The sequence below is a fragment of the Calypte anna genome, chromosome 1 (assembly GCF_003957555.1).
Source record: "Calypte anna isolate BGI_N300 chromosome 1, bCalAnn1_v1.p, whole genome shotgun sequence".
NCBI lineage: Eukaryota > Metazoa > Chordata > Aves > Apodiformes > Trochilidae > Calypte > Calypte anna.
In genome coordinates this window covers 156,374,159-156,399,604 of record NC_044244.1, presented here as the reverse complement: position 1 = coordinate 156,399,604, position 25,446 = coordinate 156,374,159, and the positions used below count along the sequence as shown (strand labels likewise).

Genomic DNA, 25,446 nt, shown 5'->3' with positions numbered 1-25,446 from the left:
ATCTGATGCGACCCAACAGATAATATTTTTAAATACTTTTAGAAATTTATATTGGGTTTTGGATGTCATGTTTGGAAAGGTTTTGTGGGGTCAAAGGCCTACCAAGTATTGCCAGCAGGACCCAAGATACATAAGAAAGAGAAAACCGAACTTCCTCAGTCACAAAAAGTAGTAGGCTGCTGGCTGCTTATATAAGTTCTGTTGAAACTCACTGAATCACACAGAAAGGAGAACACTGGGGAAACCTGTTGGAGTAAAAATCCACCCTTTTTGGAAACAGTGGGACCTTCCCCTGGAAACAAAAGATGCTTCTTAATATTAAAATCCAAAAAATACAAATCTAGGTAATTTAGCTTGACTGCTGCGAGTAGAAAAAAACATTAAATATATATATATATAACCAATGTTATATATCCTTTGATTCCTAACAAGCTGTGGGAGAGGAGCGGAGCTGTGCTTGATAAGTAGAGCAGATGTGCTTTGTGCTGACAAGAGCACTAACTTTGCCTGCACAGAAGGAGATGGAAAGTTACAAGAAGGCTGTGGAAGAATACAAGAGAACATTTGGGAGGGGGACCCTGGGGTAGGGAGTGGGGGGGACGCTCAGCTATAAAATGCAGCTTGTGATTTGATAAACTTTGATTCAGATTGTCTCAGTTTGGAGATACACTGGGTCCGTGTTTCATCGCGCCACAAATGTCACCCAAATCAGGACTTGAACAAAGCAGACAAGAATAAAGCAGCTTATCATCCATACCAGCGTCAAATCTTGGCTGAACTTAAGGGATCTGTGAGAGAGAGAAAATTTTGGTGAACACTATCAACTGCCTCACTGCAGGAGAGGAGGCAAGCAGCTGAGAACAAAAATGGGGAGTTATATTACAAGGGAACAGAACAATGTTTTAACTGTGCTTGGACATATATTGGGAAAACAAGGGATTTAGACAGCAGAGACTTGAAGCATTTGCTTTTATGGGCCAAGGAACAGGAGCCTTCCTTGAACACACAGAACATATACAATCCAGAGAATTGGGACAAAATCAGGGTCCGATTGTAGGATCTAGCAACGTGGTATGACAAAACTGCTAATACGTTGCTGGGACCCTGGAGAACACTCTATGAAGCCTTAAAAAGCTACGTGGGCTCTAAGCCTCCTAACCGACTGCTCCGCGGTATCAGAAGCAGCCCAGTTGCCACAGTCTGATGAGACTGCAGCCTTGAAGTGTGACACCAATCCCGCCGACCCTGACCAGGTGTGGGATCAGCTTATCCCTGTCTTTGGCACAGTGGTGTTAGATCCACTGGAGATGCCCTAAGAGCATTTTGATGATCCTTTTGCTCCACGAGGGACAGACCCAAAGCAGGAGGCGGAGCTCTTTTCCCCTGATCCCTGTGATCGCTGGGCTGTGGTATGGCAGAAAGCCCAAGACATGGGGGATTTAGTCAAACTGCAAACCATTCCTGTGATATATAGCCCCAATCAGCAAAATCCTAAGTGGAAGCCTCTCAGTTACAAGGCCATAAAAGAGCTGCACAGAGCAGTTAAAGAGAACGGCTTGTCTGCTCCTTTTACAATCGGTCTGCTGGAGGAAATTGCAGACTCCTGTTTTCTTACTCCTTATGACTGGAGAACTCTCACCCATATTACCATGACCTCTACGCAGTTTATGATCTTTGTCATGGAACGGCCTTAACAGGTGAGGGACGCTTTCTAGCGCCCTTGGCACAAGCCACCATCCCACCTGAGGGGCTTGCTCAGCTCACCAGACTAGCCCTGAAGGTTTCCAGAGGAGAGATCTCCACTCATTTCTTTCCTTAATATAAGGCAGGGGGCGACTGAACTTTACACGGAATTCTTAGACCATTTGAAAGAGGGGTTTGAGATACAATTGCGTAACACAGAGGCCCGTGATATACTGTTTAAACAGCTCGCAGTTGAAAATGCTAATGTTGATTGTCAGAAAATATTAAGCCCCTTGCAAGGCCAGAATCCTACTATCACTGAAATGATGAAGGCCTGCCAGAATGTCGGGTCCATTTCGCACACCACAACTCTGCTCGCTGAGGCTTTTGCGGCTCTAAACTTGCAACAGGGTCCCTGTTATTCCCGTAGAAAACAGGGTCATTTCATTTTAGACAAAAAAATCCGTTTTCACAGGCTAACAAAACAAAAAAAGAGCCTGGCATATGCCCCGTTGCAGAAAAGGAAAGCATTTGCCAGTGTCTGCCGCTCAAAGTTTGATAAGGACGGATGCCCCCTCCCTCTTCATCGAAACCAGGGGAAGAGCAGATGGGGGGCAATGACACGAGCAGCCCCTCAAGAGGCGCTGGCAGTGGAAGCTGATTGTGTGCCAGCAGAACCAGGAGTGCAGGGCTGGACCTGGCTGCCTCTCACACAATCCAACTTAGTAACACCAGAGTACAGACTGTCCCTGCTGGCATTTGTGGACCTTTGAGGAACGGCATGAGGGAGATCTCTGTTGATGGGTCTGTAACTCTGTTACTAGGCAAGCCCTCTGTGCTTCCAGGACTGATTGATTCTGGTTTAACCTGTGAAATACAGATAATGCTCTGGACCCATAGTCCTCCTCGTACTGTACCAGCAGGCGAAAAGATCGCCCAGCTCATGTATTGTAGAACGGACTCTAAAATCCGGAGAGAAGCCAGCTTTGGTTCCACTGGAATGCCTCAAGATGTCCTGCTCCTAACGATCACACCACCTGAGGCCGCTGCTGCAACGTAAATTGCGCCATTCTCTGACTCACGGTACGGCGTCTCTTATGGGTATTCCCCGTAGTGGTGCGGACGGCACCGTAGTCGCCTCAGCTCAGCGGGCGCCTGGTGCGGCCCTGGGGGGGGGGTGGTGGTTCTGTGGCGCCACGGCCCCTCGAGAAAGCAAAGCTCTGCTTTTGATTTATGGACTTTTGATTTATGGACCTGGCTACAATCAGGACGTTTGTTTTGCCTTTGCCTTCTACTTTATGGGGCAGAGACTGTCTTGCGCAATGGGGTTTGAAACTGGGGGCGGGTTTTTAATAGGGGCTGCTGGCACGCAGCACGCACGCTCCGGCCCTTGGGTGGACGACCCCGGTTTGGGTGATCAGTGGCCCCTGTCAAAGGAGAAGCTGCGTCATCTCCCAACCCTGGTTTCTGAACAACTGCATGCAGGTCATGTCGTCCTCTCCACAAGCCCCTGGAATACCCCAATATTTGTGATTCAAAAAGAAAAAGTGGGAAGTGGAGGCTCTTACAGGATCTGCCCTGCGGTAATAGAACCCATGAGGTGCTGCAACCTGGTGTACCCTCCCCAGCAATGATACCGCAGGACTGGTCACTATTAATCATAGACCTACAAGAGTGCTTCTTTACAATAAATACCCTTGAATTCTCAGGATGCTCCACATTTTACCTTTTCTGTTCCCTCCATAAATGCCTCAGCCCCTCATGATCAATATCACTGGACGGTCCTGCCTCAAGGCATGCATAACAGTCCCACCATCTGTCAATGGTTTGTTGCCAAGGTACAAGACCAGTTTCCAAGTACAGTCATTTATTATTATATGGACGATATTTTGATAGCAGCAAAAAAGCAAAAACAAGTAGATGATGCTCTTACAGCAGTTGTTACAAACATACAAACAGCAGGACTTTATGTCGCACCTGAAAAAATTTGAAACATGGCTCCATGGCAGTATCTTGGTTGAAGGATACAAAATAAAATAAAAAAAATGGTCTGCAAAAAATAAAGCTTGCAGCAAGCATGCGAACTCTCAATGACCTTCAGAGACTACAATGGGAATAAAACCCCCTTAATTGTTCTGGCAGGGGTCTTTTTATCCCATCAGTTTGCAAAGACTGCTGTCACTAGACAGGAGCTCATAGCCATGGTGATAGAGCAAAGTCACTCCCGTTTACTATTTTTGATGCGTTGTGACCCTGCCACTATTTTTCTACCTTTTACACAGCAACAAATCAATTGGCTCTTACAACCATCCCTGGCTGATTTTAATGGGTGCCTAAGTAATAATTTCTCTCTTCACTGGTTTTTTTAATCCCTGGTTGACTTAGGGCCTGCCTTAGATCTTAACGTCAGCTCTGTTCCACTATGACAGGCCTTAAATTTATTTACAGATGGGTCAGGCCAAACTGGAAAATCAGTCATTGTTTGGAGGGACAAGCAGGGGCATTGGCAAAATGATATTCAAACAGTGCCTGGCTCCCCCCAGAGAGCAGAGCCAGCAGCAGTCGTGAGATGTTTCAGATGTTTTTCTCAAGCTATTAATATTGTCCCTAACTCTGCCTACATAGCAGGTATTGTCACTAGGCTGGAAGGTGCTTATCTAAGGGAGATTGCTAATCCCCGTCTTTTGCCTTGCTAAAGAAGCTTCAGTATTTGTTAAATCATTGCACTGCTCCTTATTTTGTGATTCATGCCCATTCTCATACTAACCTTCCCGGCCCTGTAGTAGAAGGCAATAAGATTGCTGAGCTTTTAGTAGCTATGGTTCGGGTGCCAGATTTATTTCAACAAGCACACTTGTCACATGAGTTTTATCATCAGAGTACCCATGTGCTTAAATGCTCTTTTTGTCTCACTCAGGAGCAGGCACGTCAAATTATTGCTGCATGTCCTGGTTGTCAGCTTTTGCTGCCTTTACCACATTTAGGCACTAATCTGTGAGATTTAAGTCCCTTACAGATCTGGCAAAGAGATGCCACACACATTAGGGACTTCGGCTATCTAAAATATGTTCATGTTTATTGACACTTTTTTACCCTGTATCTTTGTGTCTGCTCATACTGGTGAAAAATCTCATGATGTTAAAAGACATTTTTTAGCCTCATTTGCAGTTCTTGGTGTTCCAGCACAAGTCAAAACGGACAATGGGCCAGCATAAAAGTCAAAATTCTGCTCTTGAATTTTTTCATCAATGGGGTATCACACATGTCACTGGATTCTGTCACTACCTGACTGGCAAGCCATTAATGAATGAGCACATGATACTTTAAAAGCCATATTAACAAAACAAAAAAGGGGAAGCCTGGGATATTCCCCCCCAGGAACGCTTACAAAAAGCTCTCTATGTCTTAAACTTTTTAAACCAAACAGAAAATTATGTGACCCCAACAGAAAAACACTTTAGAAAGATGCTAAGTATACAGCAAGGGAAAGCTTATGTTAAAATTCAGGACCTTAATACTCATTTATGGGAAGGCCCATTCCCTTTAATAGCCTGGGGGCGAGGGTATGCTTGTGTTTCCACAGATTCTGGACCTAACTGGATTCAAGCAAGATATGTGAGACCAGCGTGACCTCCTATCTTGTCATTATCACTGCTCTCCCAGCAGAAGGACTAACATTCTTTTGTCTTTCTGTGCACCCCAAGGAGAATGTTTGGGTAGCCTGGACCAATGTAATAGGCCAGGATTTTTTGTGCCTTTTGGTGGCCACACCAGCAAACCCTTTCAGTACATGTTTGGTGGGCCTTCCCATAGACAATTGGGCTGTGCCCCAGCACCAGTCCCTCTTCCCTTTTGAACATAGTAAACCTACTGACACCTGGGATAGAAAGGCATCCCATCTGCCTTTTATCACAATGGAGCCCCAGGAAACTGTTTTATTAGGTTTAAATGTATGTATTATTGATTGTTTTTTAATTGTGCAGGCAAAAATCAATCCTTAGTTCAGAATGTTAATTCATCACTGCTTGTATATAGAAATGCAACTGCATGGTGTAAATACAGTTGGGCTAAAATTTCTCACTCTTTTAACACTCCTATTGCTTTACCTAGAAGTATTGTTCTGATCTGCAGTGACCATGTGTGGCCTTATATTCCTTCTCATCAGAGAGGAGGACCTTGCAGATTAGGTTGTTTGATTCTATTAGCAGCAGATATTTCTCTGCTTTTCCGTTATACACAAATTCACCATTTCCGCGGGGCAAAGCAGTCTATACGCATTTTTGAGGCTGACTGTAAGGATACAGTTACCTTTTGGAACGCTACTGAAGTTACTGCTGCTTCATTTTTTATTCCTGGAGTTGCTGTCGCACAAGCACTAACAACTGTTGGCTTGCCAAACAAAATAATGCAACATCTAACACACTTTCTGCTTTGTTGCTTGATACAGATTCAGTAAAACATGCTACTTTTACACAAAAATTGAGCAGCCATTTATTTTTTATTCCTTGCTCAGGAACATGGCTGTGAGGATTTTGATGGCTTGTGTTGTGTGACCCTCTCTGATCATAAAAGCGTTCAAACTTGAAGGACCTCACCCAAAAACTTGAGGTTGAAAATGGTTGGAGCCCTTTTGCAGGGTTGCTGAGGGGAATCACTGCGTTGGGAGGTTTGGTTTATTGATTTTTCTATATCTTTTAGTTTGTACTCCATGTATAAACTTAAGCAAATTCTTACCACCCGAGCCCTTAAGGAGGTTATTCTGACATGCTTGCAAAGCAAAGAAGGGAGAGATGTGGAAAGTGATAAAGATGTTATCAGAATGGCAATTCTGCAAAGTCCTTGGAGCAAAAGCAATGATCCTTTGATTCCTAACAAGCTGTGGGAGCAGAGCTGAGCTGTGCTTGATAAGGAGCTCAGAGCACACAAAGAGCACACAAAGATGTGCTTTGTGCTCCTAAGAACACTAACTTTGCCTGCACAGAAGGAGCTGGAAAGTTACAAGGAGGCTGTGGAAGAATACAAGAGAACATTCGGGAGGGAGGCATATTGGGGGGCGGAGGAGGCTCAGCTATAAAATCTAGGTTTTGAGTTAATAAACTTTATTCAGATTGCCTCAGCTTGGAGATACACTGGATCCATGTTTCAGCGTGCCAAATACACATTCTCTTTCCAGTGCAACTAGAGATGCCTGCAATGGAATTGCTGAAGCTAACAGGTGGCAAGGATCTACTTGTCTAACTGCAGCCTAACACATCCAACAGATCCCTCAGTGCAGCCGAGTCAGTTCCAGTGGGATCACCCCACCAAGTGTGATGGCCAACATGCATCAGCCTTATCAACCTGCACTTGTGCAGAGCTGCAGGCTGCTGGATGTCCTCGCTTGTCCCTGGGGCAGCAGGCCCACTTGCTGAGGGTGGAGGCTTTTCCTGTCATGCTGTTTGGGAACCTCACATACCTCTGATGTTTCTCCTTCTGCCTCCGGTGCAGCAGCCTCCTCCTCAAAGAGTTCCCTGTGGTTGTCAATGAGGAACTCCACCAGCTGCATCACCTGCATGGAAAAAAACAGTGGTTTCCAGGTTTCCAGGATCTGTCTGAAAACAGAGCAAATGCCGTTCCTAGCCCTCCTCACCAGGCTTCTAAACACAAAGCTGCAGCTGTGGGGCTGCTCTGAGCAGCAGCTCCAACACAGCCTTTCCTGAAGAGAGGAGGCAACCAGGTGCCTCTGAGCAGCCAAGCTCAGGTGTGCCCAGAAGCCTGTGGCTGCCTGGGGAACACAACGTACCTTCCCTGTCACCTGCAGCAGCACATCCAGGGGAAGGGTCTGCTCCTGGGGTGGGCTGAGGAGGCTTGGCCCCAGGCAGATGGCCAGGTGGCCAGCAGTCATGCTGGTGGTGTCTGCATGCCTGCTGATGTCTCCAAGCAGGGCCAGCAAGCTCCTGAGGAGCTGGAGGTTGGCCTCAGGCAACTTGCTGGCCACCCTGAGGGAGCAGGAACACATTACCAAAGCTGTGGCAGCCACACAACTCTCCCAGCCTCATCTCAGCCACGTGCAGCCTAGGGAAGGCTCCCTGGTGAGACATGGGCTACAGCAGAGAGGCCACCTCTGCTGAGATAGCCCTCCCTGCTCTTCTGCCAACATTCCCTGCCTGGAACAGCCCCACTGCCTCTGGGAAGAGATGCAAGGAGAGAAAGGCTTCCCTGTGCCCTATGCTCCTTCCCCCCACCCCCATCCCACAGCAGCAAGACAAGAGGTGGCTGACAGAAAACACAGCTTTGGCCACGAGGCCATCACTCTCCAGGCAAGTCCCTGGCTCTGCAGTCCCTGTGGAGGGAGCAGGCAGGCTGCTCGCCACACTCACTCCTTCAGTGCTGCCAGCCCCTCCTGCCTGCTGGTCTTCTGCAGGGCTCTCATCCATTCCTCGTAGAGCTCTTCCTGGAGGAGCTTGGAGGGGATGTCGCGGAGGAAGTCCTGAAATGCCAAGGGCTGTGGCTGAGGCGGAGGCTTTGGCCACTGCTGCCCAGAGGGAGCACAGGCAGCATCCCCAGTGCTCTGGCCGACTCGGAGCAGCACCTCGAGGGAGCAGACGGGCATGCGCTCCTGCTTGTTCCTGCAGAGCAGATGGTGCTGGGCATGAGGGAGGCGGCTGCTGTGGGGTCCTAAGGGATGAACCATAGAATCATGGAATGCACTGGGTTGTAAGGGACCTTTAAAGTTGATATAGTCCAGTCACTCTGCACTGATTAGGGACAGCTTTAAACCAATCAGTTTAAGCCAATCGACTGTATTTCTTTACTGATGCTGTTAGAACTTTTGCTGGCAGGCATAGTTGCTATTTATTCCTAAACATTAAAAATAAAATGGTGCCACTGTTGTGTGAGCAAAAAAAAATGTTCCAGAATCACATGATTAATTAGCAATCACTTTTATTTCATCTTTTTTTGCAGTAGTAAGTACAGCAGCATCGTTTACAGGAGCAAGCACTTCCAATGCAGTAAGGGTAGGGCTTCACTACCAGAAGACAGTCAGGGAGGCTGTAGATAGGATGCCTGGCCATGCCTTTGACTTCTCCAGGTCTACAGACTGTTTTCAGTCCATGAGTCTGAGGTCAAGTGAGGCTGGCTGGCTCATGTCTGCTTTGCTAATGGCTTAGGAGCCATTAGGTTGTCTTGCAGATAAAGCTAACTGAAGCAATCCAATACAGAAACAAAACACAAGATTGAAGCTTAAGCCATGTAGATAATTAGAGGTCTAAAACCAGAGCTGACCACTTCACACTTTGGCTTATCAGAACAGACATGCCAAACAGAACATCTGACTCCAAACAGGAGTTTGGGGGCTGGACTGGAGAAGGAGGGGAGCAGGGACAGTGTGACAGCAGCTGCTGTAACTTGCTTGACAGGGATGAGGAAAGGAATGGCTTGCTGGAAACACAAAGCAGGAATAAGCCACAAGACTTGGCCTTCATCATGAGTGTGATGAGGTACATCAAGCATGGTCATCCTCTCCTTTTTTGCATGTATTGTAAATGACTGTGACAAAAGCAGAACTAGTCAAGCCAAGAAATGTCATCTGTGTGGCCTCTGTTAGACCCAGAGTACTCAAGTGAAGGATGAATTAGGACTCTGGAGCTCCAAGACAGTAAGATGAAAGACAGAAGTATAAACTGAGAAAATAAGTGAATTAAAATATTTTTCTTGGAAAGGGTGAGATGTGAATCACTGAGATCAGCGGTTTCAAGGCATGCTAAAACTAGAGGCCTGAACAATCATTAAAGCATTTCTGTCAGCTTCTTTATTATATAAATATAGATCTGTTTTTATCTTTAGTTAGGACTCCTCAAATGGGACATCTAAGTAACCTGATGGACTCTATATTTGGTGCAGTCTCAACAAAATAAAGAAAATCCCTGGTTGGGCTCAGTTCTGTTCAATATCTTTATTGATGATTTAGATGAGGGGATTGAGTCCATCATCAGCAAATTTGCAGATGACACTAAGCTGGGGGGGAGTGTGGATCAGCTGGAAGGCAGGAGGGCTCTGCAGAGGGACCTGGACAGACTGGAGAGTTGGGCTGATTCCAATGGGATGAGGTTTAACATGGCCAAGTGCCGGGTCCTGCACTTTGGCCACAACAACCCCATGCAGCGCTACAGGCTGGGGACAGAGTGGCTGAGAGCAGCCAGGCAGAAAGGGACCTGGGAGTCTGGATTGACAGGAAGCTGAACATGAGCCAGCAGTGTGCCCAGGTGGCCAAGAAGGCCAATGGCATCCTGGCCTGTATCAGGAATAATGTGGCCAGCAGGTCCAAGGAAGTGATTCTGCCCCTGTACTCAGCCCTGGTGAGGCCACACCTCGAGTACTGTGTCCAGTACTCAAGCACAGACCCTATGAGGAGAGGCTGAAGGAGCTGGGGGTGTTCAGCCTGAAGAAGAGGCAGCTCAGGGGAGACCTCATCGCTCTCTACAACTCCCTGAAAGGAGGGTGTAGCCAGGGGGGGGTTGGTCTCTTTTGCCAGACGACTTTCAACAAGACAAGAGGGCATGGTCTTAAGTTGTGCTAGGGGAAGTTTAGGTTAGATATTAGAAAGAATTTCTTTACAGAGAGTGATCAGGCATTGGAATGGGCTGCCCACTGAAGTGGTGGATTCTCCATCCCTGGAGATATTTAAAAAGAGACTGGATGTGGATGTGGCACTCAGTGCCATGGTCTGGTAACTGCAGCGGTAGTGGATCAAGGGTTGGACTCAATGATCTCTGAGGTCCCTTCCAACTCAGCCAATTCTATGATTCTATGATTCTATACACCCTGAAAAGGTATACTCGTCAAACTGGAGACACTGGGAAGTTCCCCCCTGGCATTTAATTCTTGTAAGTAAGGGTGTCTTATGCAATGTGTTTTTCAGAAGAAGAGGTTTGGTTGAGAAGTGGTATTTTTGCGAATCAGCTGAGGAAGTTATTTCTTCCACAAGGGCAGACAGAAGTGGTAGAAGGAAATGAGCGGAGTATGTTAACCCAAGGGTCACAGCCAGGGACTGAGAAAGTCTTGAGTGAAATTTAATTAAATGAAGACACACACAGAGGCCTGTATGAGTTGCAGACCCATCTTCAGGATTTTGTTAGCATCTTGCTCTTCCCTAATCCATCTATGAGCTATTGCTGCCCTTCCCATTGAATGATCCCTATGATAGAAATACACCTCTCTTCAATCAGGCAGTCACACCTGCGTGTCACAGTGCTGAATCAGGATCACAGGGGCTCTAGAAATATGTGACCAACAACAAAACTTCAGAGCAAAAAGTACATGAAGCACAGTGGGTCCTATAGAAGGCACAGAAAACGATTAATTTATGATGTGTCTGCAGACTTCAACATTCTCACACGCAGATGGAAAGAAGATGCAGAATGAGGAACAAGCTGAAAAATAAATCATGGTACATGTCATAAGAGGCTGTCAATGCAGCCTTCTGACTAGTTAGCTCACAGAGGAAGTGAACTCTTTTGAAGTTTCCTCTCTCTCTTTAATCAGTCCCTTTAGAACAAGCAGATCCCAGCTTCAAAGGTAGCAGTCCTTGCCAAAGAAGAAAGCTGCCTGCTCCTCAAACAGAAGATGGCAGCTTTATGTCCCCTAGTGGTGGTTCCCACATGAGGCTGCACAGCATCAGCAGGGTGGACGGGATTACATGGCAAGTTCTGTGCTCAGATTTCTTTGAAGAGCTTAAAGGCTCTCCCTAAATTGTTATTGATCCTCTCCATTTACCAAGACTTCCAAGGCCTTGAAAAAATGCTTCCTAAAGCATGTTTCTTAGCTTGATGCCTCGCATGTGAAATCTAAATGAATTCACAGACTTCCTGCATTTGAACTGTTTTGTCTAGTTTTTTAAGTTTCTTAGATAATGAAGTTTTATTAATTAAATGAAGTGGTATATTTTCTTAATAAATGCCTGTAATTTTTTTCTTTCTTTTGTCTGTTCTTCCTATGAGGCTTTTCCCAGAACTTCCCTATAGTAAAGGGAGTAGAGAGTTTTGTATTGAAAAGCTGTGCTACTTAGTTTGTCCACAAAATACTTCCCTAGAGAACATATTTAGTAACAGCACTTACTGACTAGTGAGAGACAGAAGGTTAAATGCATGTCAGTATCTTCCAAATGTGATTAATTGATTCTGCATCCTGCCATCTCTGAAAAAGTTTTCCAAAAAAGAGAAACAAAACAAAACAAAAAAGGCCTGGATAGAGCACATATCTGTTTCATTTTAACTCCACTCTCACAGTTCTGCAGTTTGAATATCAACATCACTTATACTTCAACAAAAATAAATTGTTTGTTTTCCTTCTGCTATATTAGTGAAATTGTATATCTCAGCACACACATTTCCCAGTTGGTAACCTTACTTCCAGTACATGCAGCTGTATTTCCATCATGGTTGAGCAAATACTTGCAAGTGTTGCAGTCACATTTGTGGTCTGAATCATAAGCTTGGGAACCACCTCTGAAGTCAGACTTATTCTCCTGGGCTTATTTTCATGGTATATTTAAGGACCAGTTATGCTAATCTAGGAAGTTCTTCAGAATACAGAGCAGATCATGAACAGTGTGTCCGAAAATGTGTCCATGGACAGTGAGTTCACAGATGCTTCTCTGGTCCTCAACAAAATATTAGTCAAGGAGCAGTCTTAGAATCTGACACTGTTCTTGATAGAGCCTTTTTTCCAAGTAGCACTGAGTTCAATTAGAGATGGTTCAGGCAGGATGGGTGAACTTTGTAAATCATAAAGTGAGAAAAAGGGACAGATGGAATTAATTTCAAGAGACCACCATCCAATCCACCTCTTCACAGTCAGGATAAGAAACCTTGCACTAAGCCTGGCAGACATCAGTGTAATACACTGGTAAATGGTTCCAGTGAAGGAAATTCCACAATATTCTTATGTGAAGTGGTTTAATGTTTCAGTACCCATCATGCTGTAAAGGGTTGTTCTTGGTTGTGTGGGGTTTTTTTCATATAAACCAAGAATCTTTGATAGATACTTACCATATTTCGCTTTGTCTTCTTTCTCAGTGAATACAACAAAGCTGCTCAACATCGTCTTCTTCCTAAAAGATACAGATTGTATCTCTGTATCATGTACCTGTATATGGCACACTTTCTCATTAAAGGTAGGCCAGTCTGAAGGTTAGCTGCTCCCAGAGTGAACCACCCTACTTTTTTCCCCATTCAGGCAGCCCTTGAGTGATTGTGGTGAATCAGTTCAGAGGATGGAGTGAAGAAACTTTCAGTTCTCTATTAAATTCAGGTTTGAGCTGACTTAGTTCATCAAATCAAGCCTCAGGGAAGGCATCAGAAAAGTGCCAGTGGCTGGACTGGATTAGCTGTGTTGTGAAACAGCACAACTACTCTTTTATAGGCTAAATATATCTCCTTATGCCTCTTTCACAGGCCATGCTTTCTAAGTCTATTATTGGTTTTAAGCTCCTCTGAATCCTCTCCATTTTTTTACTGTATCTTGTAAATACATGGTGCGTTTAACATATTTTTTAATCTAAAGATTGTTCAAACTTTAAGACTTGGTTATGAGCAAGCAAGTCATCAAATAAGATTCATTGGTATTCATATGCTCTTCTGCCCATTTTTCCATGCTTAAGTGTGTGCTTACCTACCTACTGTGACTTTACCTACCTGTGTAATAATTGTGTCCACAACTGGATCAATAAACACAAGTATGTCACCCTGTTCTGTGTTTTTCACTTTAAGGAAGGTCATTCTGATCTCTACCCTCCCCTCTGTGGTCATTGCTCATGTGCCAGCTCATCATGATTAATTTCAATTTAGGACATAATCCAAACTGGAGACCTTTTGGCCAGGTCTCTCCACTACAGGCTTCCTTGTAATGTAATGAGATAGAGGAAAGAACCCCACTTACCTCTGTTTGCTCTCTCTCTTGTGAGAGCCTAGTGTTCATCTGAGACTTATCTTTGCATATCCATACATTTCTTGGGCACTGACCAAAATTTTGTTACAACTCAGAATCAGATTCTCCAACTCAACTTCCTTTCTCAGCCTTGTACTTTTTTTCTTGAATGCCCCTGAAGCTTCAGGTCCCCTGCCAGAAGCACCCACCCTAATGGAGATGGTGACTTTAGGGGCAGGAGAGAGAACAGAGCTCACCACTTTCCAAGTGTCACCTCCATCACTGACTGCCAGCCCCATCATTACTTCATTCCAGCATGTGTCACATACAGTCTGACCAAAGATCACCACTTTCCAGCTTCAGTTTGAAAAAACTCCTAGGATATAAACTGATATAAACTGCAGTGGACTTTCTTCATAAAGTCATGGCAATCTGGCATCTTGTACTGGTCTCAGGTGAGGCAGGCTGCCACCCAACCTATGAAAACAGGAAAGGATGGAAGGAAGGACAGACAGATGGACAATTTGACCAGGTAGAAAAAGGGTACAATACCAACCAATAATTGCACACTATGCTGAGAGTAGCATCACAGTGGCCATAGACCTATCAATATTTTTCACTTGGAGTCAGAAAGGAAGCTCACTTTACCTCTGAAGCAGCATCGCATGAAATGTTATTGCATTTTATACAATAGCTACAAATAAATAGTCTTCCTGCCCCTAGACCATGACTTCTTTCCCACCTTTTTTGTGAACACATGGAGAGCATGCAGAAGTCTGACCAACATCATCTGACCTGCAAGCCCTTTCTCCCTCTCCCAAACTCTTGAACATTTGCCCTTTTGCTGATCTACATTCTTAATCATAGAATCATGGAACGGTTTGGGTTGAAAAGGACCTTAGAGATCATTTAGTTCCACCCTCCCTGCATGGGCAGGAACACCTCCCACCAGACCAGGTTGCTCAAGGCCCCATCCAACCTGGCCTTGAACACTTCCAGAGAGGGGGCAGCCACAGCTTCCTTGGGCAACTTGTGCCAGTGTCTCACCACCATCAAATGAAAGAATTTCTTCCTAATGTCTAACCTAAATCTCCCCTCTTCAAGTTTTAAACCATTTCCTCTTGTCCTCTCACTACACACCTGTGTAAAAGTCCCTACCCCAGCTTTCCTGTGGGCCCCATTCAGATATTGGAAGGTTGCTATAAGGTCAGAGTTTCCTTTTCTTCAGGCTGAACAACCCCAAGTTCTTTAGCCTGGCTTCATAGGGAGGTGCTCCAGCCCTCTGATCATTTTAGTGGCTCTCCTCTGGATACATTCCAGGAGCTCTATATCCTTCAGGCCTTAGAAGTCCTTGAGGAGGACTTCACAGCAAATGTCCTCCAGGGATAAAAGAATGAGAGCTGAGTTTGGATGACCTAGCACATTGACTCAGAGCAACCTTTACCAGAATATGACCTGACACTCCCAAGATTTGCTGTGAGGAGCCTAAAAAAAGGAAACAAGGATGTTGTAACTTCTCAGAGGTTGTGCTGCCATTGTCAGTAGTTGTGCAAGCAAGCGAATAAGAGAACTACTGTAGGCTAGAAATTTCCAGAGTTACAGATTTTGTGGTGCAGTCATTGCCTATCACATTTGCTGTGTGTTACTGCTGGCTGGCTCAGTAACTGCTGTTGAGGTGAATATAGGAAAGAAGGCTCAGGGAAAAAGGCACAGGAGACTGTAATGGTAATGGTGAACAATTATGGGATCCTAAGCTTTATGGCTACAGGGCTCTTAATGGGATTTAGGTCAAGCCACCTATTCCAGACCATTCACTAAGATTCTCTCTTCTTTACTGAACTGAAAATATCCCAGTAGAGTGGAAAAGAGAAGGTCCTGCACTTGTTTTCTGAACCTCAGCAATAGCAGGGCATCTGCAAACAAAGCACATGGACACCTACCCCCCAGTTTCTCCTCTTAGCACAGCCCAAGGAAAAAGTTACCTTTTAAATGCTGGCTTAGAGAAAAGGAAGTTTGGAGATCATATTTTTTTCTATATTTCTTCAGGACAAAAGGAGCATAAGGCTGAGGCTAAAAAACATTGCAAACATACAGCTTGCAGGTGTGGGCAGAGGTAAGCCTAAAATAACAGGAGGCAAAAGGAAAGAAAAAAACAGATTAAAAATGTGATAACAGCAGGAAAAAACAGACTCTGTGGGGCACTGGGTTGTAAAGCTTTATTCTGTAATCAACACAGCTCATTACTGTAGCTGCACACAATGGTGAGAATGGCATTTGGATTAACACATTTTGTCTTTCCATCATGCTTGCTAGTTAACAAATTGTCTGCCCAAATTGCTAAACCATGCATATTGTGTCAAAGAAGGGGAAAGCAGCAGATTCCATTTGTCAGGGTGGTCAGCCTGTGCCAAACACCCTCAGTCACTCATTTTCAGCCTGCTTCTGTTTAGGCCCCTACAAATTCTCCTGTGGAGGTTCCCCTTCTCTCTGCAGTGATAATCATACTGCTTTCCTTTCCTCCCCAGTCCTCCCTGTACACTTGACTCTGAAGCCTGCAGACCACGTTTTGGAAACTGGTCTCCCAAGCAATTTAATTTCATGCATTTACCATTTCACTGTTGTTGCTTTTCTTAAAAAAAAAAAAAAAAAAAAAAAAAAAGGTCACTTTCTCATAATATGTCAGTACATCCTTAAACAGTACTGATGTTACTATTGCAATGCATGGGACAACCCATTCTGCAATCAAGGCTACAGGAGGAAGTGACAGCCTGTGTGAGATCAGCTTGTGGCACATGACCACACATCCCATTGCAAAGCAGATCACAAATCCTGGCTCCCATCTTCAGAGTCTTGCTGTGGGATGAAGGGCAGCTGGACCTCTGCACATCTTTCCTGTAACAGGTGTTTCAAAGTGCTTGGGAGAGAAATAGCACATTGTAAGCTGTAAGCTCTTGTGAGACCTTGTTTTGAGGCATGATGCAGGCTGAGGATGCTGTCCTAAATGCTGACACTACACTGTGTCTTCTAGAGATAAGAAAGATTATGGGATGGTTTTGCTCCATTCTGATTGTGGGCTTTCCAGTATAATGCCACTGGTATTACAGCAGTCATTATAGCAGTAATTTATATTAATCAGGAATTATGTTGCTACTTACTTTTCTCGTACTTTTCAGCTCTTCAGGTGTATTCTCTGTTCCATCCACTGGAGCTGTCAGAGGAAATTGAAAAGGATCCCATATTTCTTCTTATGTTGGGAAAACTCCCCTTAACTGATTGAGTGGATGTTTTTTCTCCTTTGTGCCATCCAGAAGCACAGAGAGATCATGGGGATATCAAAGATCCCTTCCAACCTCAGAAACTCTATGATTCTGTGATCTGAATTTCATTTCAGTCTCACTAAAGAAATGAGACACAAAACGGGATTACAAATGATATCCCAAAGGTAAAGGGGAAAAAGATGGACTTTGAAAGGAGATGGGCTTTGAAAAGAGGACTGACCGTAGGATTTTGGTATCATTTATTTAAACTGTAATTTTTTTGGTGGTCACTGGACACAGTGCTGGGTAACCTGCTCTGGGTGGCCCTGCTAGAGCAGGAGGGTTTGACCAGATGATCTCTGGAGGCCCCTTTCCACCACAACCACTCCGTAGATATTTTCTTCCATTTTTTCTGGAGGGAAGAAGAAGCTGAAAGAAAAAAAGTGAAAGTTAACAAAATTACTGCTTACAACCTGATAGCATTAACTTCTATTAACCTTTCTAACCACTGCCAACCTTGTCAATGCAAGCAATTCCATTAACCGGACTGGATTTTATCAGCACCAAAGATAATTCTCCAGCACATCCAGGCTACCTCTGAGGTTTTCCTTCATGTGAAAATGGGGGGAAAAGAAAAAGGGATACCAGAAGTAAGACACTGGAATCAATACATCAGTTTCTATCTGGTAATAAAATATCACATGTATCAACTTACATGACATGTGAATGTGACTGGGAAAGTCCTACCACACATGTCCCAGCAGTTCATAGCACTGTTAGCCAGAGGAAAGTTGAAAGTGAAGCAAAAAGGAACAGTTCCAGGCAAAGGAGGAAATAAGCAGGAGAAGATGAGCAATAAAAAAGCCCAAATATTTCTTCCTCCACCCCAGACATATGCATATAAATAGTGCAAGAGAGATTTACCCTGCTCACTGGACACCGCTTGTTTGCTGCATCTCTCTGGGACCACACACCAAGATGTGGGCAAAGGTACTGTCTTGTTTCTTGGCACTGTAAGATGCTTTTTTCTCTTTAAGCTTTTGTATCTTCACTCTGTATGTTTCAGTAGCATCACACCATGAGACATCTTGTTCAGCTGCTTTAAATGACTTGTGTCCCTAAAGACAGTCTTAATGCTTAATAAAAAGCTGAGTGAGAAATTGGCTGAAATAATGGGCACAATTCTGGTCACCATTGCCAGAAATGAGAAATCCAATTGGAACAACACAATGAAAAGTTATTGGTATGGCAGGAGTGAGCCTCCATTATACAAGAGAGAGCAGCACAGTTTGGTTTGTTTAACTTAGAAAAATGAAGGCCAAGAAGAAATATCACTCTGTGTGGCTATGTGAAGGGGAGTAGAGGAATGGTAAGGATGAGGGGAAATAGGAGAGAAATTCCAAAGAGGGACAAAAGATATATTCAGGAATGCCAATGTAAGTGTGTGTATAGACTGGTTGTAAATAATGCATGTCTCTTCAGGGGGAAGTTTTCTAATGGTCAGAGGTGGGCAGTTCTAGATTAGTTTCTAATAGAGATATTAACAGGAGCTAACACCACCAGCCAAGCAGGAGCAGGCTGTGTTTGCATAATGGCTCAAAAGGAAATGGCTCAAATGCTCAATAGGAAAACAAAAAAATAAATTAGAAATATAATTTCCAGATCAGCAGGAGACAGGAACAAGGAGCCAGTGCTTTTCAGAGAGGTGAAATCTTATCTCAGAGAAAAGCTGAGAATCCAGCTAAGCATGAATTCAATAAGAGCTGGGAGCCAGGAGCAGTGGGTGCAAGGTAGTGCTGCCAAGTCCCATCTCCCACTGAGCTCCAAGCTCACCAAGACCTTGGGATAGTAATTCGGCTGCTTGTGGAGGTTAAATCCTGCGTCCTTGTGTGACAGTGGCTGCACTGCATTGAAATTCCACTTGCCCTCTGATTTCAATAACAATCAGAAGATGCTATGTAAAGCCAGAAGTTTTTGCTTCTATTAGTTTCATATACATGTGCACCTGTGTGTGCTTATAGATACAGATTTAAATGTATAGATACAGACATCCTGCAAAGTCACATCAGCTGCAGTGCTTACCCTCAAGGGCTCAAGTCAGGAACAAGGCAGCAGAAATGCAGAACAGAAAAAGACACTGATGAAAATATAAATAAAATATAAATATCACTGTGGCATTTATGGGAATTAAAAGGGGAAGGATTCAGACTTTAGTTTTGCTGATGCAACAGCTGTAAGCATGCTAAACAGCAGCTCAAAACTGAAAGCTAAAAAAAAAGGAAGAAGGGGGGGGAAGTTTTTTATTTAATGAAATATCTAGTTCTTTTTCTTTCCTTTAAAGACAATTACAGGAAATTTTGCGAGTGTTATTCATGGTTTGAATGCAAACCACTTGACAGACCAGGTTGTTCAGAGGAGCAAGCGAATGATTCTGGATACACTTGGAGTGGGGCTTCTGGGTACCAGCACGGAGGTCTGCCACAAAGTGACACAGTACAGCAAGGTAACATGGCTGGAACTCATAAACCCTAAGGTTTAGCTCTAGGAAAACCAAAGGAAAATTTGGGCTATAAGGGGAAATTTTGTCATGCTAAAATTCTTTTGGGGATAGAAAGAGAAACTGTGTTCTTCCCACTGGAGACAGGGAAACTTCGTTGCTCAAGTTGTTTTTAGTGCTAGATGAGGAAGCTCTATGTAACACATTGCACACTAAGACCCACTACTGCAAACACAGGTAATAAAGAATCCCTTCCCTTCTTTCATCTATGAGATTGCTATTAAAAATTACTGCAAGGCAAACATCACTTAACACCAGACTTCCCAAAATAAGGGAGTGTTAAAAGGATGGACAGGTAGCAGTGGGTTACTTCCAGGCTGTAAAACATAGTTGTCTGAGGTACATGGCCCATGTTTCTCCTCCAGTCTTGCTATCTTTAAACTAGAGGAGTAGTTGAACTTGAGGAGGAGTTGAGCCCACTGTTTTATGGGTCAGACCTGGCTAGTTAGACTCAGGCTCCAGAGCTCTGTGTGCAAACAAATCTCTTCTCACAGAGATCCTCCCTTCCCTCCCTTCCCAGTTTCTGTCCTTTTACTTAATTCTGTAAAAATCTCTTCATTGGCTGAAAGATTTGCACAGGAAAAGGGCAGAGGCCTTTACAGCATGGAGAAACCAGCATCAATAGGCTATGTGTCATCTACCCAGGGTCTTACCAAGCTGTAGAAAAACAGAACCTTTAAGTGAAGATTTTCCCCAACAAGATAATGATAGTTCTGAGGGAACTGATGGGATGTCAGTGGCCAGAGGGTGTGTGAGTGTATTGAACTGCCAAGCAGGCAGCATTGGTCTTTCCCCTGAGGTCTCAGGGTGGAAAAAACCTGACTTAAGCTATCAGGAAACAGAGTTTCTTTTCATACTTTCTGATAGAACACTGTTTTTCACGTGGAAGGGAACAGTTGAGTCCTGAGAGGGTATGGTCTGCTCTCAAGATATGTCAGAAATACAGAGCACATTTATCCTTGGAGTCAAGACTTTGAATTAATGGATGCCAATTTGTTTCAGACCTACAGCTCAGATGTATCCAGCACCATCTGGGGCCACTTGGATTTCCGACTGCCTCCTGTGTATGCAGCTTTTGTGAATGGAGTGGCTGTAAGGGATGCTCTCTTGTTTGCTCTTAAATCACACTAATTGATTCCAGCTCTAGAGATAACAGAATGCTCCCAAAATCTTAGTTTACCTTATTCTTCTGGAAAAAAAAAACTTTCTTAGAATGTTCTCCTAATGTGTCTCAACTTTGTTCCAATGAAACCCAGCTCAAGGTTCAATATATACCTGATCCAACTCAACATCATCCCCTAGTTTGGGATTTGGGGCTGTTTTCAAAAGTCAGTACTCTGCAGCTTGTTACAACTTTGCTATGTCCATATTACAAAGAGGCTGTTTAGCTCTCACTGATTTCACCAGAATTGAAATTTCATGCAAGCTGGCAAAATATAATTACATAAAAACCCAAATACAGACAGAGGTACATACACACATGCAATATCACTGTAGGATTTAATCTTCAGTTACACAGTTTGCAAAAGCCAATTATATATTTCGGACACATACTTTTCATTGAAGCAATAAGTGGCTCCTCAAACATTTGTCTAAATGCAAATTGAGACTGAAACCATTTGAAATCAAAAGATGCACAAGAGGTGAGGTAGATAAATCTGGCAATTCTGCAAAACTAGAGAAGGTGACCAACCAAGGAAACGATATTTGGCCTATCTAAATTAGAATGGCAACAAGATCAGAGATCAAATTTTCACACCTGATTTCCAATGTAGGAAAAAAATACCTTGGAAATAATATCTGGCACCTCTCAGCCCCAACAGCCTGTGAGATATTAAAATCTGGCTGCTAGCATGTCTGTGATATCTTTACAGTTCACATCTCAGTCACAAGTCAATTCTAAGCATTTATTGAAGATTCCAGAACCACAGCTTACTTACTGGGTACTGGGCATAAGTTTCCTTATTCCACAGAATTGGGCACCTGCCCAGCTGGCATCAGTATTCTTCAAGGCAGAGACTGGGTTTTCTTCTGTCTGTTTAGGAACACAGTCCTCAAAACTGTGTATTCCCAATATTATGGGGCAAGACCTGAGGGCTGGAAAGCCTGATCACCTTCCCAGTTTGCTCTGAGGTAAGACACATATTAACAGGCATAAAAGTTCAGCTTTTGAGGCATTATTATGTTATTAAAAATGCTATATTTGATGCTCTCAAGAGGTTTTCAAAACTCTGAGGGGGTTTCTGACAAGCAGCATATTGCAAACACTGAGTGCAGTGCTGGGAGTAGTCTGCTACCAGGATGGCAGCCTGGATATTCTGGATATTCTGAAGGGCTAAGCAGCTCATCCCCATTTTAAGATTGTAGCTTTCTCCTACCCCCAGCAGCCCCAAGGACATGCTGAAAATTCATGCTAAAGCCTGACCTACATTTTCAAGCTTGTGCCTGATGCCTGTGGATGGTGGCACCAGAGAAGTTCTGGTACAACTTCCATCAGCAGGATGAATTCAACAGCCACAGCTTCAATGGTGCAGGCCCTGATGGCAGCATCTGTTGCAGTGCTGGGGAAGTAAATTAATTATGCTTATATACTTGTCTTGGGGAAACTGAAAATTCACCATTGACATGGTGGACCTAGAACTGCCTCTTTAATTACAACAATCTGATTAAAGAAGCAGAAGCCTAATTTAAGAAGGAAGATCCATTGTCATACTGGTTCTAGATTGGTGCAACTTGAATTAGAATTACACTCCTTCGAGGCAGCATTTGTATTGCATTGCCACTGAGCATGGAGCCATGTTGGCTGTAAAGGTCTTTAAAGGCAAGATTTTTTAAGTTTTGTTTTCTAACAGAAAAAAATACTTCTTCAGTTCCTATTTAAACCAGTTACAGTAGTGTCATTTGACCGAGCCAATCTGGCAAAGTCATAGTTTATTTCTGAATGACAACTCAAGGTTTCTCTTTCCATTAGGTGCACTCAATGGATTTTGATGACACGTGGCACCCAGCCACACACCCCTCTGGGGCTGTGCTCCCTGCTGTGATTGCACTCTCTGAGGCCCTTCCTAGGAAGAAAAAAATCTCAGGTCTTGATCTGCTCTTAGCTTTCAATGTGGGAATCGAAGTGCAAGGCAGGCTGCTCTGCTTCTCCAGTGAAGCCAAAAACATTCCAAAAAAGTAAGTAGAAATGTTTCAAGAAGAAAGTTGAGCAGAAGGTGGTTTTTTAAATCTTAATATATTCAAGTAAGTGCCAGCTAAAATACGAATTGCACAACTGATCCTATTTTCTGGGTTGTTTGTCTGGAAATTTAGGAAAGATTCATCTTAAACATCAATACACGTGATGTAGCTAATGGATTTCTTTTTGAGAGCATCACTCAGTTTACAAGGAGGTGATGATCGCCCTGTCAATTAAAAACAGCAGCAAGTAAGGGGAACGTTTACCAGCACAGGTCCTAGGCTCTCATGGATACATATGCCCATGCCTTGCAAAAGGTGGCTTGCTCTCAGCAGAAAATGGAGTCATGAGTGCTGGGCCCAGAACAGAGCCCAGGAAGACTGGGAGTGCTTAGGGGAAAGCCTTGAGGTGTAGGATGGGCTAGGTGTCTTCTTGATAATATCTGTGTGTTCCTTTTACATATTTTGCAAAACTAGTTCAGAGTAACAAAAATTGCCACCTTCAATATTTATTATTTATAGATGACTATAAATTATTTACAGATAATTTGTAGAGAACTATGAACTGTGATGCTTTTGCCATTATTCTGTTCAGTATGCCTTGCACTATGAGCTGTTCTACTGTTTCAATTGGTTTCTGAGGAGTACCTATTGAAGTTGTACTCTTCCAGTCTACTTGTTCCTGGGAAAAAGTGACATTTTTCCATTAAGACCAGACATGAATGCTGAATGCATGTTTCTCTATGGCCCAATTCACCTTCCACATCAGTGAAAGGAAATTGGAGTGTGTGTATATGGTGAATTCTGGTGAATTTTGGAATCACAGTAATGGAGAGATTTTGTTTTCTCAGGTTCCACCCACCAACTGTGGTCGGCACGATGGGGAGCGCAGCAGCTTGTGCCAAACTTCTGGCTCTTGACCAGCTGAAATGTAAAAACACTTTGGCTGTTGCTGCCTCCTATGCAGGTGCCCCACTGGCTAATGCAGCAACCCAAACAAAGCCCCTCCACATTGGCAATGCTGCCAAGCATGGACTGGAAGCAGCTTGCTTAGCATCCCAGGGCCTTCAAGGAAGCAAACAGATCTTGGACATGGAGTCTGGGATAGGTGCCTTCTATACAGATTACAACCCACAGAGTCTGCCAACCTTGCAGTCATACCCCTGGCTGCTGGACCAGCAAGACGTGGCCATCAAACGCTTCCCTGCTCATCTGGGAACGCACTGGGTGGCTGACGCAGCATCTTCTGCCAGGAGGAAACTTGTGGAGAGCAGTGACAACTTGCTCCCCGTTGATAAAATTGAGAAAGTCACTCTTAAAGTCCCAGAGGTCAAATACGTGAACAGACCCAGCCCCAGCTCAGAGCATGAAGCTCGACACTCCTTCCAGTTCGTTGCGTGCTCTGCTTTGCTGGATGGGAACATGTCAGTCCAGTCCTTTGCCAGTGAGAACATCCACCGGGCAGCTTTACAGGAGCTCCTCTGCAAAACAGAGCTGGAGCACCCTCCTGATAACACACCTAGCTTTGAGAGCCTGTACTGTGAAGTGAGTGTCACGCTTCAGGATGGCAGCACCATCAGCGACCGCTGCGATACGTTCTACGGACACTGGAGGAAACCGCTGAAAAAAGAGGACTTGGAAAAAAAGTTTCAGTCCAATGCCTCCAGCATCCTGCCCTCAGAAGCCATAGAAGGCATTATAGAAACTGTGTACAATCTGGAAAAAGTAGAGGATTGTTCTGTATTAGGTACATTTTTATCAGGACAGCGAGATAGAGAGAAGCTCTCATTTTCAGAGAAGCTGCACTTCCTCTGAACGTTCCAGCCAACAGGTCAATGATGTTCACACAGCAAAGACAGAACTCAGGACAAACTCTCACTTAGTCACCCAAGCACTTTTAAATTGGACTGCTGTAAGACCAGAGCCCAATAATGTCTTTTTTGAATAAGAAAATAACTTAGCAATAACGTGCCCAGCTCAATCAGGCTGAACAGAAGATGCTCTGCTGGCATAGTCAGCTTAAACTATCTTAAATTATCCTTATACCTCTAGGGGCAAAACACTGCTGGTGCACAGCACAATAAATTCACTGCTCATCTGACAGAAAAAAAAAAACCAAACCTGTATGTTCTGCTTTTGCTAAATAACTCCATGAAGGAAATCCAAATTCTGGAGGACCACCGAAACACTGTCTCTACAGGAAACATCACTATGAGATGGACAGAAAATAAAAGCCTTTATGTATTTATTTTTGTAAATTTAGCTCTAAAGCCTCCTTGGAGAGGCCACCTGTTACATCTGAGCTTTGGCATTTGTGCTAAAATAAACATGGGATATATAGGGAGTAGTACAACTTGATACTCTGCAACACGTCAGGCACTGCTGTAGGGCCTGGCCTTGCATTGACAGGGTGAAGGTTGGCAGAGCAGCCTTCCTGACCACTCCAGCTGCTGACTCAGAGGAACAACTCAACACTCCAAGTGTTCTTTCCCAGATCCATCTTCTCGATGCTGTTTGCTCCTGCTGGATTCCCACTCCAGTTACAAGGCACTCAGTCAATAAGACATGATTAGCATTAATTAGTGACGACATGTTTAGATTATTTCAGGCACTGCACAGCATGGGCTACACTCATTATGACTGACAAGAGACCTGTCAGCACCAGAACACTTCTTATGCAGAGAGAATTAAGTGTCCACAGTGACTATTAACTTGCCATGATTATGAATTCTGGGAATTTTTAGTTCAGGAGTACAAAGCTTTGCTAGATTGTGCTTTTAAGAGAGCCTTTCCTTACCTGTGTTAGATTAAAGTATGTGTTCTAACACACACAAAACAGATCCTCCTTAAGGCATAAAAAATATG

At 44.0% G+C, this 25,446-nt stretch overlaps 1 protein-coding gene across 3 annotated transcripts; it reads left to right on the top strand.

Moving 5' to 3' along the window:
* The first annotated feature begins 17,748 nt into the window (after positions 1-17,748).
* On the top strand, positions 17,749-25,424 carry ACOD1 (aconitate decarboxylase 1). 3 transcript variants are annotated; one of them, XM_008492514.2, is made up of 5 exons: positions 17,749-17,837; positions 19,189-19,350; positions 20,407-20,496; positions 22,376-22,581; positions 23,433-25,424. In XM_008492514.2, exons 1-5 carry the CDS (start codon positions 17,826-17,828, stop codon positions 24,394-24,396), a joined length of 1,434 nt encoding a protein of 477 aa, XP_008490736.2. In that variant the 5' UTR covers positions 17,749-17,825; the 3' UTR covers positions 24,397-25,424. The 3 variants fall into 3 exon arrangements, with proteins under 3 accessions (XP_008490736.2, XP_030310644.1, XP_030310654.1); XM_030454784.1 differs by lacking the exon at positions 19,189-19,350 and having other exon boundaries at positions 17,758-17,837; XM_030454794.1 differs by lacking the exons at positions 17,749-17,837; positions 19,189-19,350; positions 20,407-20,496 and adding an exon at positions 21,475-21,537.
* Positions 25,425-25,446: the final 22 nt, after the last annotated feature.